Here is a 15,892-nt window from a genome sequence, read left to right as displayed (position 1 = left end):
GATCAGCAAAAGATAGGACCTCCGCTGGTCCCAAGCTAAGAACTGTAACAAAGTAAGCAACAAGCTAAACTTGCTCCCCTTTGCTTTTACCGCGCCCCCACTCATGTGACTAGTCACCGTAATAAACATAGTAAGCATGCAACGCAGAATACAAAACATAAAGAGCAGATACATAGCTCTTACAAACATCCTATACTTGCTTTCTTCCCATATCCTTTGATTTATTTAACATGAAGAAATAAAAATAACTCCTATAAGTGAACCACTCTGGATTTCCCTATTTACCCTTCATGTACTACATGACCCTTTGCTTGAGTGGCTTTACTCATGAAAAGGAACAACATCTAATGCAGGGGTTCCCAACATATTTTATGCTGTGGAACCCTTCCTGAGGGATCCATAGACCTCAGGTTGGCAACCCTTGCTCTAATACTTGAATTTATGCAATGCTTTTTAATATCCCTGAGCTTAAAGCAGGTTGAAGCCACTTTAAATGCTCCTGAAAGGTAGTCACTATTGTAGGCAAAAATTTCAACCAATACAGACAAAATGCTGGAGGAACTCAGCAGGCCAGGCAGCATCGGTGGGAAAGAGTGAACAGCTGACGTTTCAGGCCGAGACCTTTCATCAAGACTGGAAAAATAGAAGCTGGGGGGAGGGGAGGTCGAAGTACAGTGGTGATCGGTGAAACCAGGAGGGGGTGAAGTAAAGAGCTGGGAAGTTGATTAGTGAAAGAGATAAAGGGCTGGAGAAGGGAGAATCTGAGAGGAGAGGACAGAAGGCCATGGAAGAAAGAAAAGGGGGAGGAGCACTAGCGTGAGGTGGTAGGCAAGTAAGGAGATAAGGTGAGAGGGGGAAATAGGAGTGGTGAAGGGTGGGCGGGGCTATTACCTGAAGTTTGAGAGATTAATGCTTATGCCATCAGGTTGGAGGCTATCCAAATGGAATAAGAAGTGTTGCTCCAACCTGAGGGTGGCCTCATTGCGGCAGTAGAGGAGGCCATGGACTGCCGTGTCGGAATAGGAATGGGAAGTAGAATTGAAATGAGAGCCTGTAAGCATTTCAGCCAGTTTGCCCATAACATCTCAAAAAAGTGAGGGAGGGGACGCAATGAAATGATTGAGTGATGTTGTTTGTGGAGTGAGTATCAGCCTGAACAGCAATGAAACACAGCCTGCTTTTATGTCACAGGTTCCATGAAATCTTTTGCACTCAAGCTACCTGAATAGTAAATATCTATTTTTTCAGTAAATTTGTTTGTCTCTGAGCCAGGAGGGGCCCCCAAACTTTTTTATGCCTTGGAGCCCTGGTCTAAGCCATGCAACTGGCCAAAGTGAAATAATTTGCAAACCTAAGAGTAAACTGGGTATAAATTTTACAAATAGGGGGGTTCCGGTGACGTCATCGTTGAGAATGGCAGCTTAAGTCACTAGCTCCTCTGGAAAAACGCGTATTAAGCCCCGTTAACCCATCAAATATAGTATTTTTCGAAAAATATTTGAACTGAAAAGAGGGGCAAGAATGGGGAAAAGGAACGGAAATAAAAAAAGCGACACTATGGAGCCTGCGTCCGAGAGGAGTGCAGCGAGCGGCTCTCCGACCCGACCGCGTGTGAGCGAGGCGGCTACTGGGCCTCATTCAGGCGAAGCGGCGAATATCTTCAAAATCTTGAAAGAAATAATGGAGGTCCGGAAAGATATAAAGCAGCAGCTCTGGGATATTAAGGCAGAGCTCACCAGCGTCAATCAAAAAATAGCAGTGGCAGAGACTCGAATCGAGAAGGTGGAAGATCGCGTTCAAAACGTAGAACGGATACTGAGTAAGACAATAAAAATATTACATCACCAAGAAGGTAAACTGCTTGACCTGGAGGGAAGATCATGGCGGAAAAATATCGGAATCTACAACTTTCCGGAAGGAGCGGAGGGCTCGTCTATGACGGAGTTTGTCGAAAAGCTACTGCGGGACGCACTGGATCTTCCCACGGTTATGGAGCTGGAAATGGAGAGGATGCACCGCGCGCTGGTTCCGAAACCTACCCAGGACAGAAAGCCACGCTCTATAATAATTAAATTCCTTCGGTACAGCACCAAGACGCAGATTCTACAAAGGGCCTGGGGTAAGAAGAGAGTGTTTTTCGACGATAAATTAATATATTTCAACCAAGATTACCCCACCGCGGTCCTGCAGAAATGCAAAGAATACTCTGAAGTAAAGCGAGTACTAAAGCAAAATAAGATTGGATTTCAAACTCCGTACCCTGCTAAACTTTGAGTGTTTTATGACAACGGGACGCGGTTGTACCAGATGGTGGAAGAGGCGACTACAGACATGAAGGCCAGAGGTTTGCCCGTCAGTGTCACCAAAATGAGGGAAAGCCTGACTGAGGAACTGTCCCGCTCCGCTTGGGAAATAGTGCGAGAATCGAGAAGGCAGGAGACGGGAGGAGGCCGAGAGAAATATATCAGGAAGAGACCGGGAGTTTCCTAAAGACAGTCCTCACCCCCTTCAGAAGAGCCGTAAGGTTTGGCTAACTTTTAAAATGTTGAGAAGCTAAACGGAAGCAAAAGTACACGGTGATATACCTATCTCGAGAAATACTTATTATAATGTGGATTTTATATTACTTAGTTGTTATTCTTTATTCGCTCACTTACCCCTTTTTCCCCACCAAAATGAGAATATATATATGTAATGTATGTGTGTGTGTGTGTATATATATATAGAGATATATATATATGAGGAGTACACAGGGAAATCTTTTCTGTGTAATCGATTTGTTCACTGACTTATATGAATACTGCAGTAGGGGCCCTCAATTCACAAGTATGAGGGGTTATCCCCCACAGCTAGACATTTCCTCTAGCTCAACGCAGGGTCATCTACTAGAGACCTCAGCCTTGGAATCACACGTTCGTTGCCATTTTTGTTATTATTTGCGTTTCTTGGTTCTTATTTGTTCAGGGAGTAGATCGATTAAGTTTTATTCTAATTTCAATGATACATTGACAGATAAATACAGGTGGCTAAAGATAAGGTAAAATTCATTTCTTTTAATGTCAATGGGCTATTAAATCCAATCAAACGTAAGAGAATTTTATCCAATTTGGAACAATTTGATTCATACTGGGGAAAAATGGTTTAACTAAATAATGCATCATAGGCCTGAATTTATTCTCACAAATCAATGAATCTGTTGTAAAAACAAACGATCACTCCCTACTTGTACATAGTCCTTTCCTTTTGCTTGTTTTTTCTCTCCACTCTTTTCTATAAGTGTGTACTTCAGATTAATACTTTGTTGAGATTTGTGATATATATGATTATATGATATGTAGGTACAATGTCTGAACCACATCTTATGGAAATGTTTGATGATGAACTTCAATAAAAAAAATAAATTACAAAAAAAAATTTTTACAAATAGGAATTTTCAGATTCCGTTTTCCCAGATTCCAATTACAAATAGCCAAATGAAATATGAGGGCACATTACTAACCACCCTTCTTCTCTTCTTTCAGAATCCATGAATAATGAAGGCACTGATTCTGCAGAAAATGTGCTAATGGTCACTGTTAAATTACCCTCTGATTCCTCCTCGTCGACAGTTGACATTTTACACAAACCTTCTGCGTTGGAGCAAGAAGACAACAGTTTTGATGTTAGACATTCACATTCGTCCATCCCTGCTGCCTCAGCCAGTCAGCGCATCCTGCGCTTTGTGAGTGACCCGGGACCAGAAAGCATACCTGACGACGACAACCAGTCATAGAGCCAACCAACAGATGGCCGCTAAGTTTCAATTCCTGCCAATGCCATTCGTCAGCCAAATTATGTTTGAAGCCTGTTTCTCACGGTGTGTTTTCAGAGATAAAATTCCTTGGCTGTCACCATGTCACAGAGCAGTGTAAATACCGATCTTACAATGGGGAGTAGGGGACAAAAAAAAAAACTGGAATTCTGTTTGTGGTAGGCATATTTTTGGTTGATATTATTGAGGATCCAGTTGATATAATTAATGGATAACATCCTCTACAGCAGTTGTCAAGTATTCATTCCAGGAGCTGTTCTCTGGTAAATCTGTCAACATCTCATCAAATGGCAAAACTGGGGCATACAAAAGAGCCACAACACTTCAAGAAACAAGCTCTGGTTCAAAGGTCGGCATCAGGCCAAGCACACAAAATGTATGCCTTGAAACCAAAGGACAAATTTATTTTTCTAGCTATTATCAGAGACTGCTTTTCATCGGGTTGTATTGAAGTTGTTCCATTTTGAATTGTATATTCTGATTGTGATAGAAAGATAATCACTGCTAAATGTCCGCAGGGCCCAATTACATATAATGTCTAATCAGTGCCAGTATTTCAACTTGTGGAATGCACTACTCACTGGAGTCGGGGACCAAATCACTGGCAGTTCTGGTCCACCCAGCGATTCCAGCTTAAGCCATTTTAACAGTGCAGCCTTTATTCCAGATGTTGGCATTAAAGGGCTTACCGGAGCTCCAGTTGGTGGAGTAGCGAAGAACAGGGGAAAAGGCAGGTGTTGGGTGTGCAGCAAAGTTCAGTGCAGAGGATTTAGTTTGTTCTGTTGCGAAGAGGAGGGGCAGGGTGGCTAAGTAAGGTGGTGTGGGTAGTTTGGCTGAGCCCAATAAGAGGGTGAATGTAAGGAATGGAGCTAGATTAACTGAGCACATTTGAGGGAGAGGTTTGGGATGACTGATTGTATTGGGGGGGGTTGTAAATGGGAGAACATAATCAAGGGATGGTATTGGGGAGGTAAAATTTGGTCTGACTAAATAAAATATGAAGAGGTGGGGTGGCTGGGAACAGAGATAAGAGATAACTAGGTTGGGGGGGGGGAATGAAGGAGCCTAGAGGGATGGGTTAGTAGTGTGCTTAGGTTTGAGGTGGGCACAGTGGTGATGGTTCAGGTGCAACGCAGCACAATTTAAGTTTGTTTGGGACATTTGTTAAATATAATTTGAACTTGAAGTTGGCAGCACAAAATGAACCAGAAGTGACACCCTGTTCAGGACGGTGGTGAACGTTGGTAGCTCGGGTTGACGCGTTTGATGTTGAGGTGTTTGACAAGCTTGGCAATTAGCGTGCAGATGTTTAAACACCAGTTGAGGTGATGTCCTCAGTGGATTTATATAGCCCCCCCGTCCCGTTTGCCTGCCCAGTACTGATTGGCTACCCCTCAGTTGACCTTTGAATTCTATAGGTGTTCGTAGATGGCGTCTTTTTTGATATGTTTGTTTACGGATTCGAAAGTCGACTGAAGGGGAGCCAAACCAGACTGAGGCAAGCAAACGGGTAGGGGGATTGGCAGGGGCTATATAACTACAAGGACTCCCAAAGAGAAACACCAACAACTGCATACTCAGCACTCCACCTCGACTGGCGATGAATTCCCAAGCTCGGTGAACACCACAACATCAAATGACACCCTGCGTTGAAATCAAGCTTATGCTTGGGGGTCAGATCAGGAGATCAGCCGTCAGCTTCTAATTCACAGAGGGAATCAGGCCCAAGCTTGGTGTGTTTCAGGACTCAGTAAACACCCGTAATTTTTGTTCACTGTCATTCTGCATTCCTGAAACAGGGAGACTCAACGTCACTAAGGGAAGATGGTCATAGGGAAGTATGTTGGTATCGAATGATTTGCTGCTCTTACTGATTTGCTTTCAAGAATATTAACTAAGTGATTAATTTATGCACTTTTTTTTCCAAAATAACTTGTTTACATATGTTTCAGCACACAAGGAGGAAAGTAACTTGTTGTGCTGTGGGGTATTTGGAGATTCTGGTGAGTTGCTCTAATGCTGGGATATTGATTATGTTTTTTTATGCTTGTTTTTCAGAAGCTTTTATATTTGTTGAAAGATGTATAGTCAATTAATTCTAATATTGCCATGCCTGTTCAGTATGTCAATTCAAAAGCTTGAAGCGTTCTTCCCGTGCAACACCAGGGAATACATCAAGTAAAGGCTTTAGCTAAGATCTGTAAACCATAAGTCTGTATACGTGGTTGTGGAAAGCCCACCCTGTAAGATCATGTGTCAGTCAATGGTCTCCTGTCCATCTCAGTTTTTGGACCAGATCTCAAGAGGGAAGCAAGATGGAATCAGTACACTGGTGTGATATCTGGATCCACTAGCTGCAGATATCACAGAATCCAGAACAGAGAAGCTCCATTCTATCAAATGCCTTCTCAAAAATGGATTGAGAAGCTGCAGCCACGCTGACGTGATGAGTCTGAGTTCAGTTTGAGAAACGATCGTATGTAGAAGCCCCAACATATGGGATTTCCTCCTATGAGAAGATTCCTTGCTGGAAAAAAATCCATACTTTGTAAACAAACAAATGCTAGCAGGGTTGCACTGTATATGTGAATATGACTGGGATTCACGACAAGCATTGACAGAAGCCTTGAGACTCACTACAAACATAAATTGAGGAGGAATTTGCTAAAGATGACACAATAGGAACTAGCCACACAAATGAAACAGCTGAAGTTGCACCATCTTGCATGTGGGTGGCAACATCAGACAAACTCCACAGTACACGACTGGGAATGGGTTAAACGTGGCAGATGGATCTAACGTTCAGCACAGAGAACATCTCTGCACACTTAGACAATGGATAACCCTTACCCTGAAGAATAAGCAGCCAATGCATAGATGAGTAGCAATATTGTAGGCTTTTGAGAGTTTGAGGGGCTTTAATTGCAATTATGCTAGTGTCATGTGTATCTAATGAAGTTGCTGAAACCAAGTTGTTTGTAAAAGCTTGTTTTGTTTGGTGCTCCAGTTACTTGTGGCATTTCTGCTGTACTCTGGTTGTACAGTAGTACTTGGTGTCTCTGATTCCTAGCCTACATGGTGGCATCCTTGTACTAGCCAACCACAGGAGCCAGTTTTGATACTGTGTATGTAACAGAGGCATGGTATAATTAATAAAATTATACACATAATTTTATATACTTTGGTTTCATTTCTAGGGAGAAATCTACATTTTGTAATATTTGGAGGTTCTCGATTTCGTGACAAGTGGAGATGTCCGAGAAACTTTGTTTTGCATGACATTCCGTCAGATTGTTCCAGATATAAATCCATCAGGTAGTACGAAGGGAAAAGCAGTGATGTAATGCAGAATATATAAGGATCTGATGCAGTGGTTGAAAAGATTAAGCAGTTAGTTTCTTAAAATATATTTATTTATTTATTATTTCAATTTCTATTTGGAGATATAGCATGGGAACAGGCCCTTCTGGACCACGAGCCCGTGCTGCCCAATTACAAGCAGGTGACCAATTAACCTACTAACCTGTACATCTTTGGAATGTGAGAGGAGAACATACAAACTCCTTACAGACAGCGGCAGGAATTGAACCCCGGTCGCTGGCACTGTCATAGCTTTATTCTACTGTGCTGCCCCTGTAGTTGCCCAAACTACTTTGAAAGAACCTCCAAATACACAACCTCTTCCACCAATAAGGACGAGGGAAGCAGGCACACAACAACACCTATGCGTGCACAATTTCTTCCAAGTTGGATGACAATTTGAAGGAGCTTTAGAATTAGTAGTACTATCCTTTTTCTTATACCCAAACATTTTTCTGTATATGTTCAGTTTGCTTTTTGGAAATTGTGAAAAAACTGTGTTTTTGGAAATGTAGGGCAATCCTTCATCACCCAGGTTAAATCCTAGAGCTCACTACCCAAAAGTGTTGTGAAAATACATTCACCGGAAAGATGACAATGGTCCAAGAAAGTAGTCAATTTCTAAAGGGTGGATAATAACTGCTGACATTACCCGTGACATTACCCCACATCCAAACAAAATGTAAATATTTAATGACAGGTAGTCATGGGCACTCGCATGGTTCCCAGCTATGCCTACCTGTTTGTCGGCTACGTGAAACAGTCTATGTTCCAAGCCTACACTGGTGACCATCCCGCACTTTTCCTACGCTACGTCGACAACTACATTGGTGCTGCTTCCTGCACCCATGCTGAACTTGTCGACTTCATCCACTCTGCCCTCAAATTTACCTGGTCCAATTCCGACACCTCTCTCCCCATTCTCAATCTCACTGTCTTTATCTCCGGAGACAGCTTATCCACTGATATCTATTATAAACCCATGGACTCTGACAGCTACCTGGACTGTACCTCATCCCATCCTGTTACTTGTAAAAACACCATCCCTTCTTCCAATTCCTCCATCTCTGTCACATCTGCTCTCAGGATGAAGTTTTCCATTATAGAAAGAAGGAGATGTCCTCCTTTTTCAAAGAAAGGGGCCACCCTTCCTCCACCTTTTAAATCTACTCAGCTTTTTTTTCCAGTCCTGCCAAAGGGTTTTGGCCCGAAACGTCGACTGTTCTCTTTTCCATAGATGCTGCCTGGCCTGCTGAGTTCCTCCAACATTTTGTGTGTGTATAAATATACCTTTTAAAATTATAATTAATCTTTGGTAATTTGGCAGGTCAGGCAGGATCTCTGGTGGGATAAACAATTAACATCTCAGTTAAGTGACCTTTCACGATAACTGGAAAATATTAAAGTTTTGATTATATGTGCAAGGGAGGCAGCAAGACCTGTGGAAAATGAATTAAATTATAGGGTGTTCTGATGAAGTGGAATAGAGAATCAAAAGAAATGTCAAGGAGGTGTAAATAAGAATCGCCCAATCATTTGAAATATTGAACGTGTTAAGTCCAGAAGGCTGCAAAATGGTGTTGGTTTGAAATGATGTGAGACTGAGATGGGGTGGAAAGGAAAATTAAGTTTAAGGTCAGGTTTGCAGGCACAGTAGAGCTGTTCTGCCTGATCACCTTCTTCACACCCATCGTAAAAGGACCTGCAGCAAAAGCAATGACTACACTATACAAAGTTATAAGTGTGAGAAGTAAATTTCTGTGTCTCTTGGAAGAGATATTTGGGGATCTAGATTGACCATAAGACATGAGAGCAGAATCAGGCTCTTCAGGCCCTCAAGTCTGCTCCGCCATTTCATCATGGCTGATCCATTTCCCCCTCAACCCCATTCTCCTGCTTTCTCTCTGTAACCTTTCATACCCTGACTAATCAAGAGCCTATTGACCTTCGCCTTAAATATACCCAATGACTTGGCCTCCACTGCTGCCTGAGGCAATGAATTCCACAGATTCACCACCCTCTGGCTAAAGAAATTCCACCTCACCTCTGTTCTGAAGCAACATCTCTCTTTTATGAGGTTGTGCTGTTTAGTCCTAGATTCCCCTAGTATCCTCTCCACATTTAGTCTATACAGGCCTTTCAATATTCAATACATTTCAATGAGATCCCCCTCATTCTTTTAAATTCCAGCGAGTAAAGGCCCAGAGCAATCAATCATTCCTCATACGCTAGGCCTATCGTTCTTGTGAACCTCCTCTGAATCCTCTCCAATGTTAGCGCATCCCTTCTTAAATAAAGGGCCCAAATCTACTCACACTACTCACCAGTGCCTTATGATAGGAAAGGAGAAGATAAAGGGACATCGGCATTTGTTGATTGGGAAGATACAATTGCATCTCTGTCCACACGCACCTTTCCAAAGTGATTTTTCCATGCAGATGTTTCTAATATGTTCTGAGAATTTCCCTTCATCGTAGTTGACAATATCCCTCACTATGAGCAGTTTCAAGTTCCTGGGTGTGAGTATCTCTGAAGAGGTCGCCTGGATCCAACATACTGATGCAATTACAAAGAAGGCACAATAGTGGCTATACTTCATTAGGAAGTTAAAGAGAATTGGTGTGTTACCAAAGGCTCGCAGATTTCTACAGAGAGCATTTAACTGGTTGCATCACTGTCTGGTATGGAGGGGCCACTGCACAGGTTCAGAAAAAGCTGCAGGAAGCTGTAAACTCTGCCAGCTCCATCATGGGCACTAGCCTTCCCAAAATACTTAAAAAAGGCAACATCCACAATGAAGGACCCCCCCATCACCCATCACCCAGGACATGCCCTCTTCTCATTGCTACCATCAAGGAGGAAATACAGGAGCTTGAAGAGAGACACTCAACGTTTGAGGAACAGCTTCTTTCCCTCTGCCACCAGATTTCTGAATGGTCAATGAACCCATGAACACTACCTCACTTGTTTTTTCCTCTCTTTTTGCACTATATATTTAATTATATACATACTGTAATTTATAGTTTTTATTATTATGTATTGCGATGTATTGCTGCCGCAAAATAACAAATTTCACGACATATGCCAGTGATACTAAACTTGATTCCGATTCTGAACAGCGAGTCACAAAGAGAATGGTGCCTTATCAACTTTCAGCTTCTGGTTTCCTGCAGATCGAAAAGGTATCTTGTACAGCACTTGCTTTTGTCTCCTCCTGCACCAAACCCCAAAGCTTAAACGTGCCTTTTTCCTTCCTCATCCACTGGCACGTTCCCGTAAGAGATAACAGCTGCCCCTTCACCTTCATCCAAATCAAAATGATTGTCACTCACACAAGTACATTATGCACAGGTGCAACGAGAAACCTGTATGCAGCATCATCACGGGCACTTAACATCACATACACGACATTCACAAGAAAAACAAATCTAAACGTGAATTATACACACTTTTTTACAAGAAAGGAGACGATTGGAACATAAAAGCAAAGCCTTTTGCAATGTAAAAGGATCACTGTGTTGCTATACAGAGGTAATGATTAGGCTTGTGTAGGTTGTTTCAAGATCAAGATGTTTGAAGGGAAGTAGCTATTTTTGTACCAGTTGGTGTGGGACTTCAGGCTTCTGTGCCTCCTGCCCAATGGTAGCTGTGAGAAGAGGTCCCTAGATATCATCTAGTCTTTCTAGGTGAGGCAAAGATTCACTTTGTCTACTGCATCCAGTGCTCACGGTGTTGCCTTTGCTACGTTAGTAGATGAGCCACTGTGTTGCAGAGTACATGGGCTTTGTCCTCAACAGCCATCTGCCAAGCTTCCAGTTACATGTCATTCTAATTCTTATTCCCATTCCCACCCTGACCTGTGTGTCCTCTGTTGCTGCAAGAAGAACAAAAACAATTTGGAAGAAAAACATCTCATATTCTGCTTGGGAAGCCTACACCCCAATGAATTTTCCAATTTCAGGCTGCCTACATCCCTGCTGTTCACAATTAAAGATTTTGTCTTTATTTATTAGTCTTCTAGACCTTAAAAATTCAACGATCACTATTGTCATCACTCCTGTAATGTTATTTGCATGGCATGTAATACATCCTCCTTCAAACTCTACAAAGCATGTCATTTTCTCAAAAGCGTTCAAAGTAAACTTATTGTCAAAGTACAAATATGTCACCATATACAACACTGGAATTTGTTTTCTTGGTGGCATACTCAGTAAATCCAAGAAACAGTATCAATGAAAAACCACACCCAACAGGACAGGCAAACATCCAATGTGCAAAAGACAACAAACAAAAGAAAATACAAAAGACAAAATAAACTACTAACAAATAAGCAATAAATATCAAGAATGTGAGATGAAGAGTCCATGAAAGTGAGCCCATAGGTTGTGGGAACAGTTCAGTGATGGGGTGATTGACATTATCCCTTCTGGTTCAAATGCCTGATAGATGAGGGATAATAACTTGTCTCTGAATCTGGTGGTGTGGGTCCTGAGTCTCCTGTATTTCCTTTCTGATGGCAATGTGTGAAGAGAGCATAGCCCAGAAGGTGGGGGTCCTTGATGATGGATGCTGCTTTCCTGCGGCAGCAACTGGTGTAGATGTGCTCAGTAGTGGGGCAGGCTTTCTCCGTGATGGACTGATTACTGTTCTGGTTGGTACAATAAACTGTGTTAGTAAAGAATGCAAAAACTTACAATTTGTTCTCAGTCCACCACTTTGAGAGTAATGGACTGCATTAGCTCCTTACAAGAAACATAGACGAAAATTTTACAAATGTTCTGTCTCTTGCCCTTCCCTCCGCATCAGCAAAGATTTTCCCATGTGAAAGGCATTGTATAATTTTAGCGTGTCCAAAGCTACGTGCTCTTTTTGGTTCCTTGAGCAACTATTTCCCATAGTTCCCCTTCCCATAGCTTCTGATCTTCCTGTTCACTTTTCTTGCCGTGTAAGTCTATTCCTTCCTTTAGGTTTTAGCAAGGTGTAGCCTGATTGCATAAAATATTATATTCAAAGGCACCTGTTAACAGCAGTAGGTACCCACCATATTCACCTTACCTACACATCTCCGTCAAACCATCCCCACTGAACTGCTGATACTAAGTGTTATCCTGGCATCCATGTTGGTCGGTCTTGTTAATAACCCTCTCGTTAGATAATGTCAACACCCTCCTCCGATTCTTCATATCTGCTGTTAACTTTGTTTGGAAAATGTTTGAAGATAAGTGCCCACTTTTCAAACCTTGCTTTTCTATGAAAAATCCTTAAAAGTTATTGAGATTTCTTAAATACCTCCAATTAGAGCAGGGGTTCCTAGCTTTCCTTATGCCATGGACACTTACCATTAGCCGAAAGGGTCTGCGGACCCCTGGTGGGCAATATTATGTTTGTCATGGGGTTTTCAATATTTAGCTAGTTTGGAAAAATCAGGTTGGTACTGGATCCCAGGGGAAGGAATTTGTAGAATGCTTAGAAGATGGCTTCTTAGAGCAGCTTGTTGTTGGAAAAAAAGGCTATTCTGGATTTGGTGGTGTGCAATGAACCAAATTTGATCAGGGAGCTTAAGGTAAAGGAACCCTTAGGAGGCAATGATCATAATATAATGGAATTAACCCTGCAGTTTGAAAGGAAGAAGCTAAAATCAGATATATCTGTATCACAACTGAGCAACATTTTTTTTATTGCTGCGTGCATCACCATTGCTCTGAGAAGAAAATATTTACATAGCCTGAAAACTGTGCAACATTTTAATTGCCACTGGAACCCATCTTCCCTTCCCCCACCACAATTCTACAAGTCCATGTCTTTCAGACCCCACTGTCAGCTCTTGGGTTCTTGGAACCTGCATCTACCTCTCACCCCAACCCAGCCTTCTCTGACACTACCAACCCCCTTTCCCCCTCTGATCCCAGCTCTCATTCATGCCAGGTCTTTACCATCCTCTCTGACCTTCCCCTCTGAGGCAGACATTCTGTCTGCAGTGAAGGCCTCACCTTTGTTCCCATGTGCCCACACCTCAGTGAGTTCCGCACCCTTCGTGACTCTGAGCTCTTTTTCCGCCTCCACCGTCTCTGTGCCTGCTCCTCTGGTAAGGACTCTCCACCCCACATTGATGACCTCTTCTCCAGTCTTCAACCCTCCTCCTGTCTTCAACTCTCCTCCTCTTCCTAGACTGCCTGCCCTGGATCTTTTCATTGCCAAATGCCAACGGGACACTAACCATCTAGACTTTAACACTCCTCTCTCCCCAATTCCAACCTCACCCCTTCCGAACGCTCGGCTCTCCACTCTCCTAACTGCACTCCGCACTCATCCTAACCTTGCCATCAAATCCTAGGAGGGGGGTGCACCTCTACTCTGTTGAAGCCCAGCAACAACTGTCAGACACCTGCTCTTACTTACCCCTTGTACAGAATCCAACGAAGGAGCACCAGGCCATTGTCTCCCATGCCATCACCAACCTTATTAACTCTGGGGATCTCCCATCCACCGTCACCAACCTCATAGTTCTCACACCCTGCACCTCCCGTTCCTACCTCCTACCCAAGATCCACAAACCTGCCTGTCCAGGTAGATCCATTGTTTCTACTTGCTCCTGCCCACTGAACTTGCATCTGCTTACCTCGTCTCTGTTTTATCCCCCCGGTTCAGTCCCTTCCTACCATCACACACTTTTGATCTTTTCAATGATTTCAAGTTCCTTGGCTCTGAGCATCTTATTTTCACCATGGATGTCCAGCCCCTGTTCACCTCCATCCCCGAACAGGAGGGCCTCAAAGCTCTGCATTTCTTTCTGGACACCAGACCCCTTCCAGTTCTCCTCCATCTAGTGAAAGCTGTCCTCACTCTCGATAGTTTTTCCTTTGGCTCCTCCCATTTCCCTCAAACAAATGGTGTAGACATGGGTACTCACATGGGTCCCAGCTATGCCTGCCAGTCTGTCGGCTACATGGAACAGTCTATGTTCCAAGCCTACACTGGTGCCATTTCCCAACTTTTCCTGCATCGATTACTGCATTGGTGCTGCTTCCTGCACCCATGCTGAGCTTGTCTAACTTCCACCCTGCCCGCAAATCTACCTGCTCCATTTCTGATACCTACCCTCCTCTTTCTTGATTTCTCTGTCGACAGTTTATCTACTGACATCCATTATAAACACACTGACTCAGAGAGTCCTGGACTATATTCTTCCCACCCATTATTTGTAAAAATGCCATCCCCTGCTCTCAATTGCATCGTCTCAGCCGTATCTGCTGTCAGGATCAGACTTTTCATTCCAGAACAAAGGAGATGTCCTCCTCCTTCAAAGAAAGGGGTTTCAACTATCGATACTGCCCTCAACCACATCTCTTCCATTTCACACATGTCTGCCCTCACCCCATCCTCCTGCTACCCCACCAGGGTTAGGGTTCCTCTCATTCTCACCTACCACCCCACCAGTCTCTGTGTCCAGCACATAATTCTACGTAGCTTCTTCCAGCAGGATCCCACCACCAAGCACATCTTTCACTCTCCCCACTTCCTGCTTTCCTCAGGGATTGCACCCTACACAACACCCTTGTCCATTCGTTTCCCCCCACCAGTGATCTCCTTCCTGGCACTTACCCTGCAAGTGGAACAAGTGCTACACCTGCCCCTACACCACCTCCCTCATTATCATTCAGGACCCAAAACAGTCCTTCCACGACACCTAACCTGTGAGTCTGTTGGGGTCATCTACTGTATCTGGTGTTCCTGGGGTGGCCTCCTGTATATCGGAGGGACCCAACGCAGATTGGGAGACCGCTGCACTGAGCACCTAAGCTCCATCTGCCAGAAAAAGCGGGATCTCCCAGTGGCCGCCCATTTCAATTCCCTTTCCCATTCCCATTCCGGCATGTCTGTCCACGGCCTCCTCTACTGTTGCAATGAGGCCACACTCAGGTTGGAGGAGCAACAGCTTATATTCTATCTGGGTCACCTCCAACCTGATGGCATGAACATTGATTTCATGAACATCTGGTAATGCCCCTCACCCCTTCAGCATTCCTCATCCCCTTTTCCCCCCTCACCTTATCTCCTTACTTGCGCATCAACTCCCTCTGGTGCTCCCCCCCCCCTTTTCTTTCTTCCATGGCCTTCTGTCCTCTCCAATCAGATTCCCCCCATCTCCAGCCCAGCATTTCTTCTACCAATCATCTTCCCAGCTCTTTACTTCACCCCTCTCCCAGTTTCACCTATCACTTACTACCTTGTACTTCTTCCTCCCCTCCCCCCACCTTCAAACTCTGATTTCTCATCTTTTCCCCCCAGTCCTGATGAAGGGCCTCAGCCTGAAATGTTGACTGTTTACTCTTTTCCACAGCCTGGCCTGTTGAGTTCCTCCAACATTTTGAGTGTGGCACTTTAAATGCAGCCATGGGCACCCGTATGGGTCCCAGTTATGCCTGCCTTTTTGTTGGCTTTGTGGAACAGTCCATGTTCCAAGTCTATACGGGTATCCATCCCCCTCTTTTCTTTTGCTACATCGACGACTGCATTGGCGCTGCCTCCTGCACGCATGCTGAGCTCGTCGACTTCATTAACTTTGCCTCCAACTTTCACCCTGCCCTCAAATTTACCTGGTCCATTTCCAACACCTCCCTCCCCTTTCTTGATCTTTCTGTCTCCATCTCTGGAGACGGCCTATCTTCTATAAGCCTACAGACTCTCACAGCTACCTGGACTATTCCTCTTCCCACCCTG

At 43.8% G+C, this 15,892-nt stretch overlaps 1 protein-coding gene across 1 annotated transcript in view; it reads left to right on the top strand.

Annotated features, from left to right (window-relative positions):
- Nucleotides 1–6,986, top strand: part of slc9a1a (solute carrier family 9 member A1a) — a 58,977-nt gene extending 51,991 nt beyond the window's left edge. The window contains exon 12 of the mRNA XM_073034530.1: nucleotides 3,522–6,986. Within this exon, the coding sequence (XP_072890631.1) occupies nucleotides 3,522–3,772 (251 nt within the window). The 3' untranslated portion in view covers nucleotides 3,773–6,986. The remainder of the gene's footprint in view (nucleotides 1–3,521) is intronic.
- Nucleotides 6,987–15,892: the final 8,906 nt, after the last annotated feature.

Source organism: Hemitrygon akajei, chromosome 32 (assembly GCF_048418815.1).
Source record: "Hemitrygon akajei chromosome 32, sHemAka1.3, whole genome shotgun sequence".
Taxonomy (NCBI): domain Eukaryota; kingdom Metazoa; phylum Chordata; class Chondrichthyes; order Myliobatiformes; family Dasyatidae; genus Hemitrygon; species Hemitrygon akajei.
This window is presented reverse-complemented; position numbering and strand designations above follow the sequence as displayed.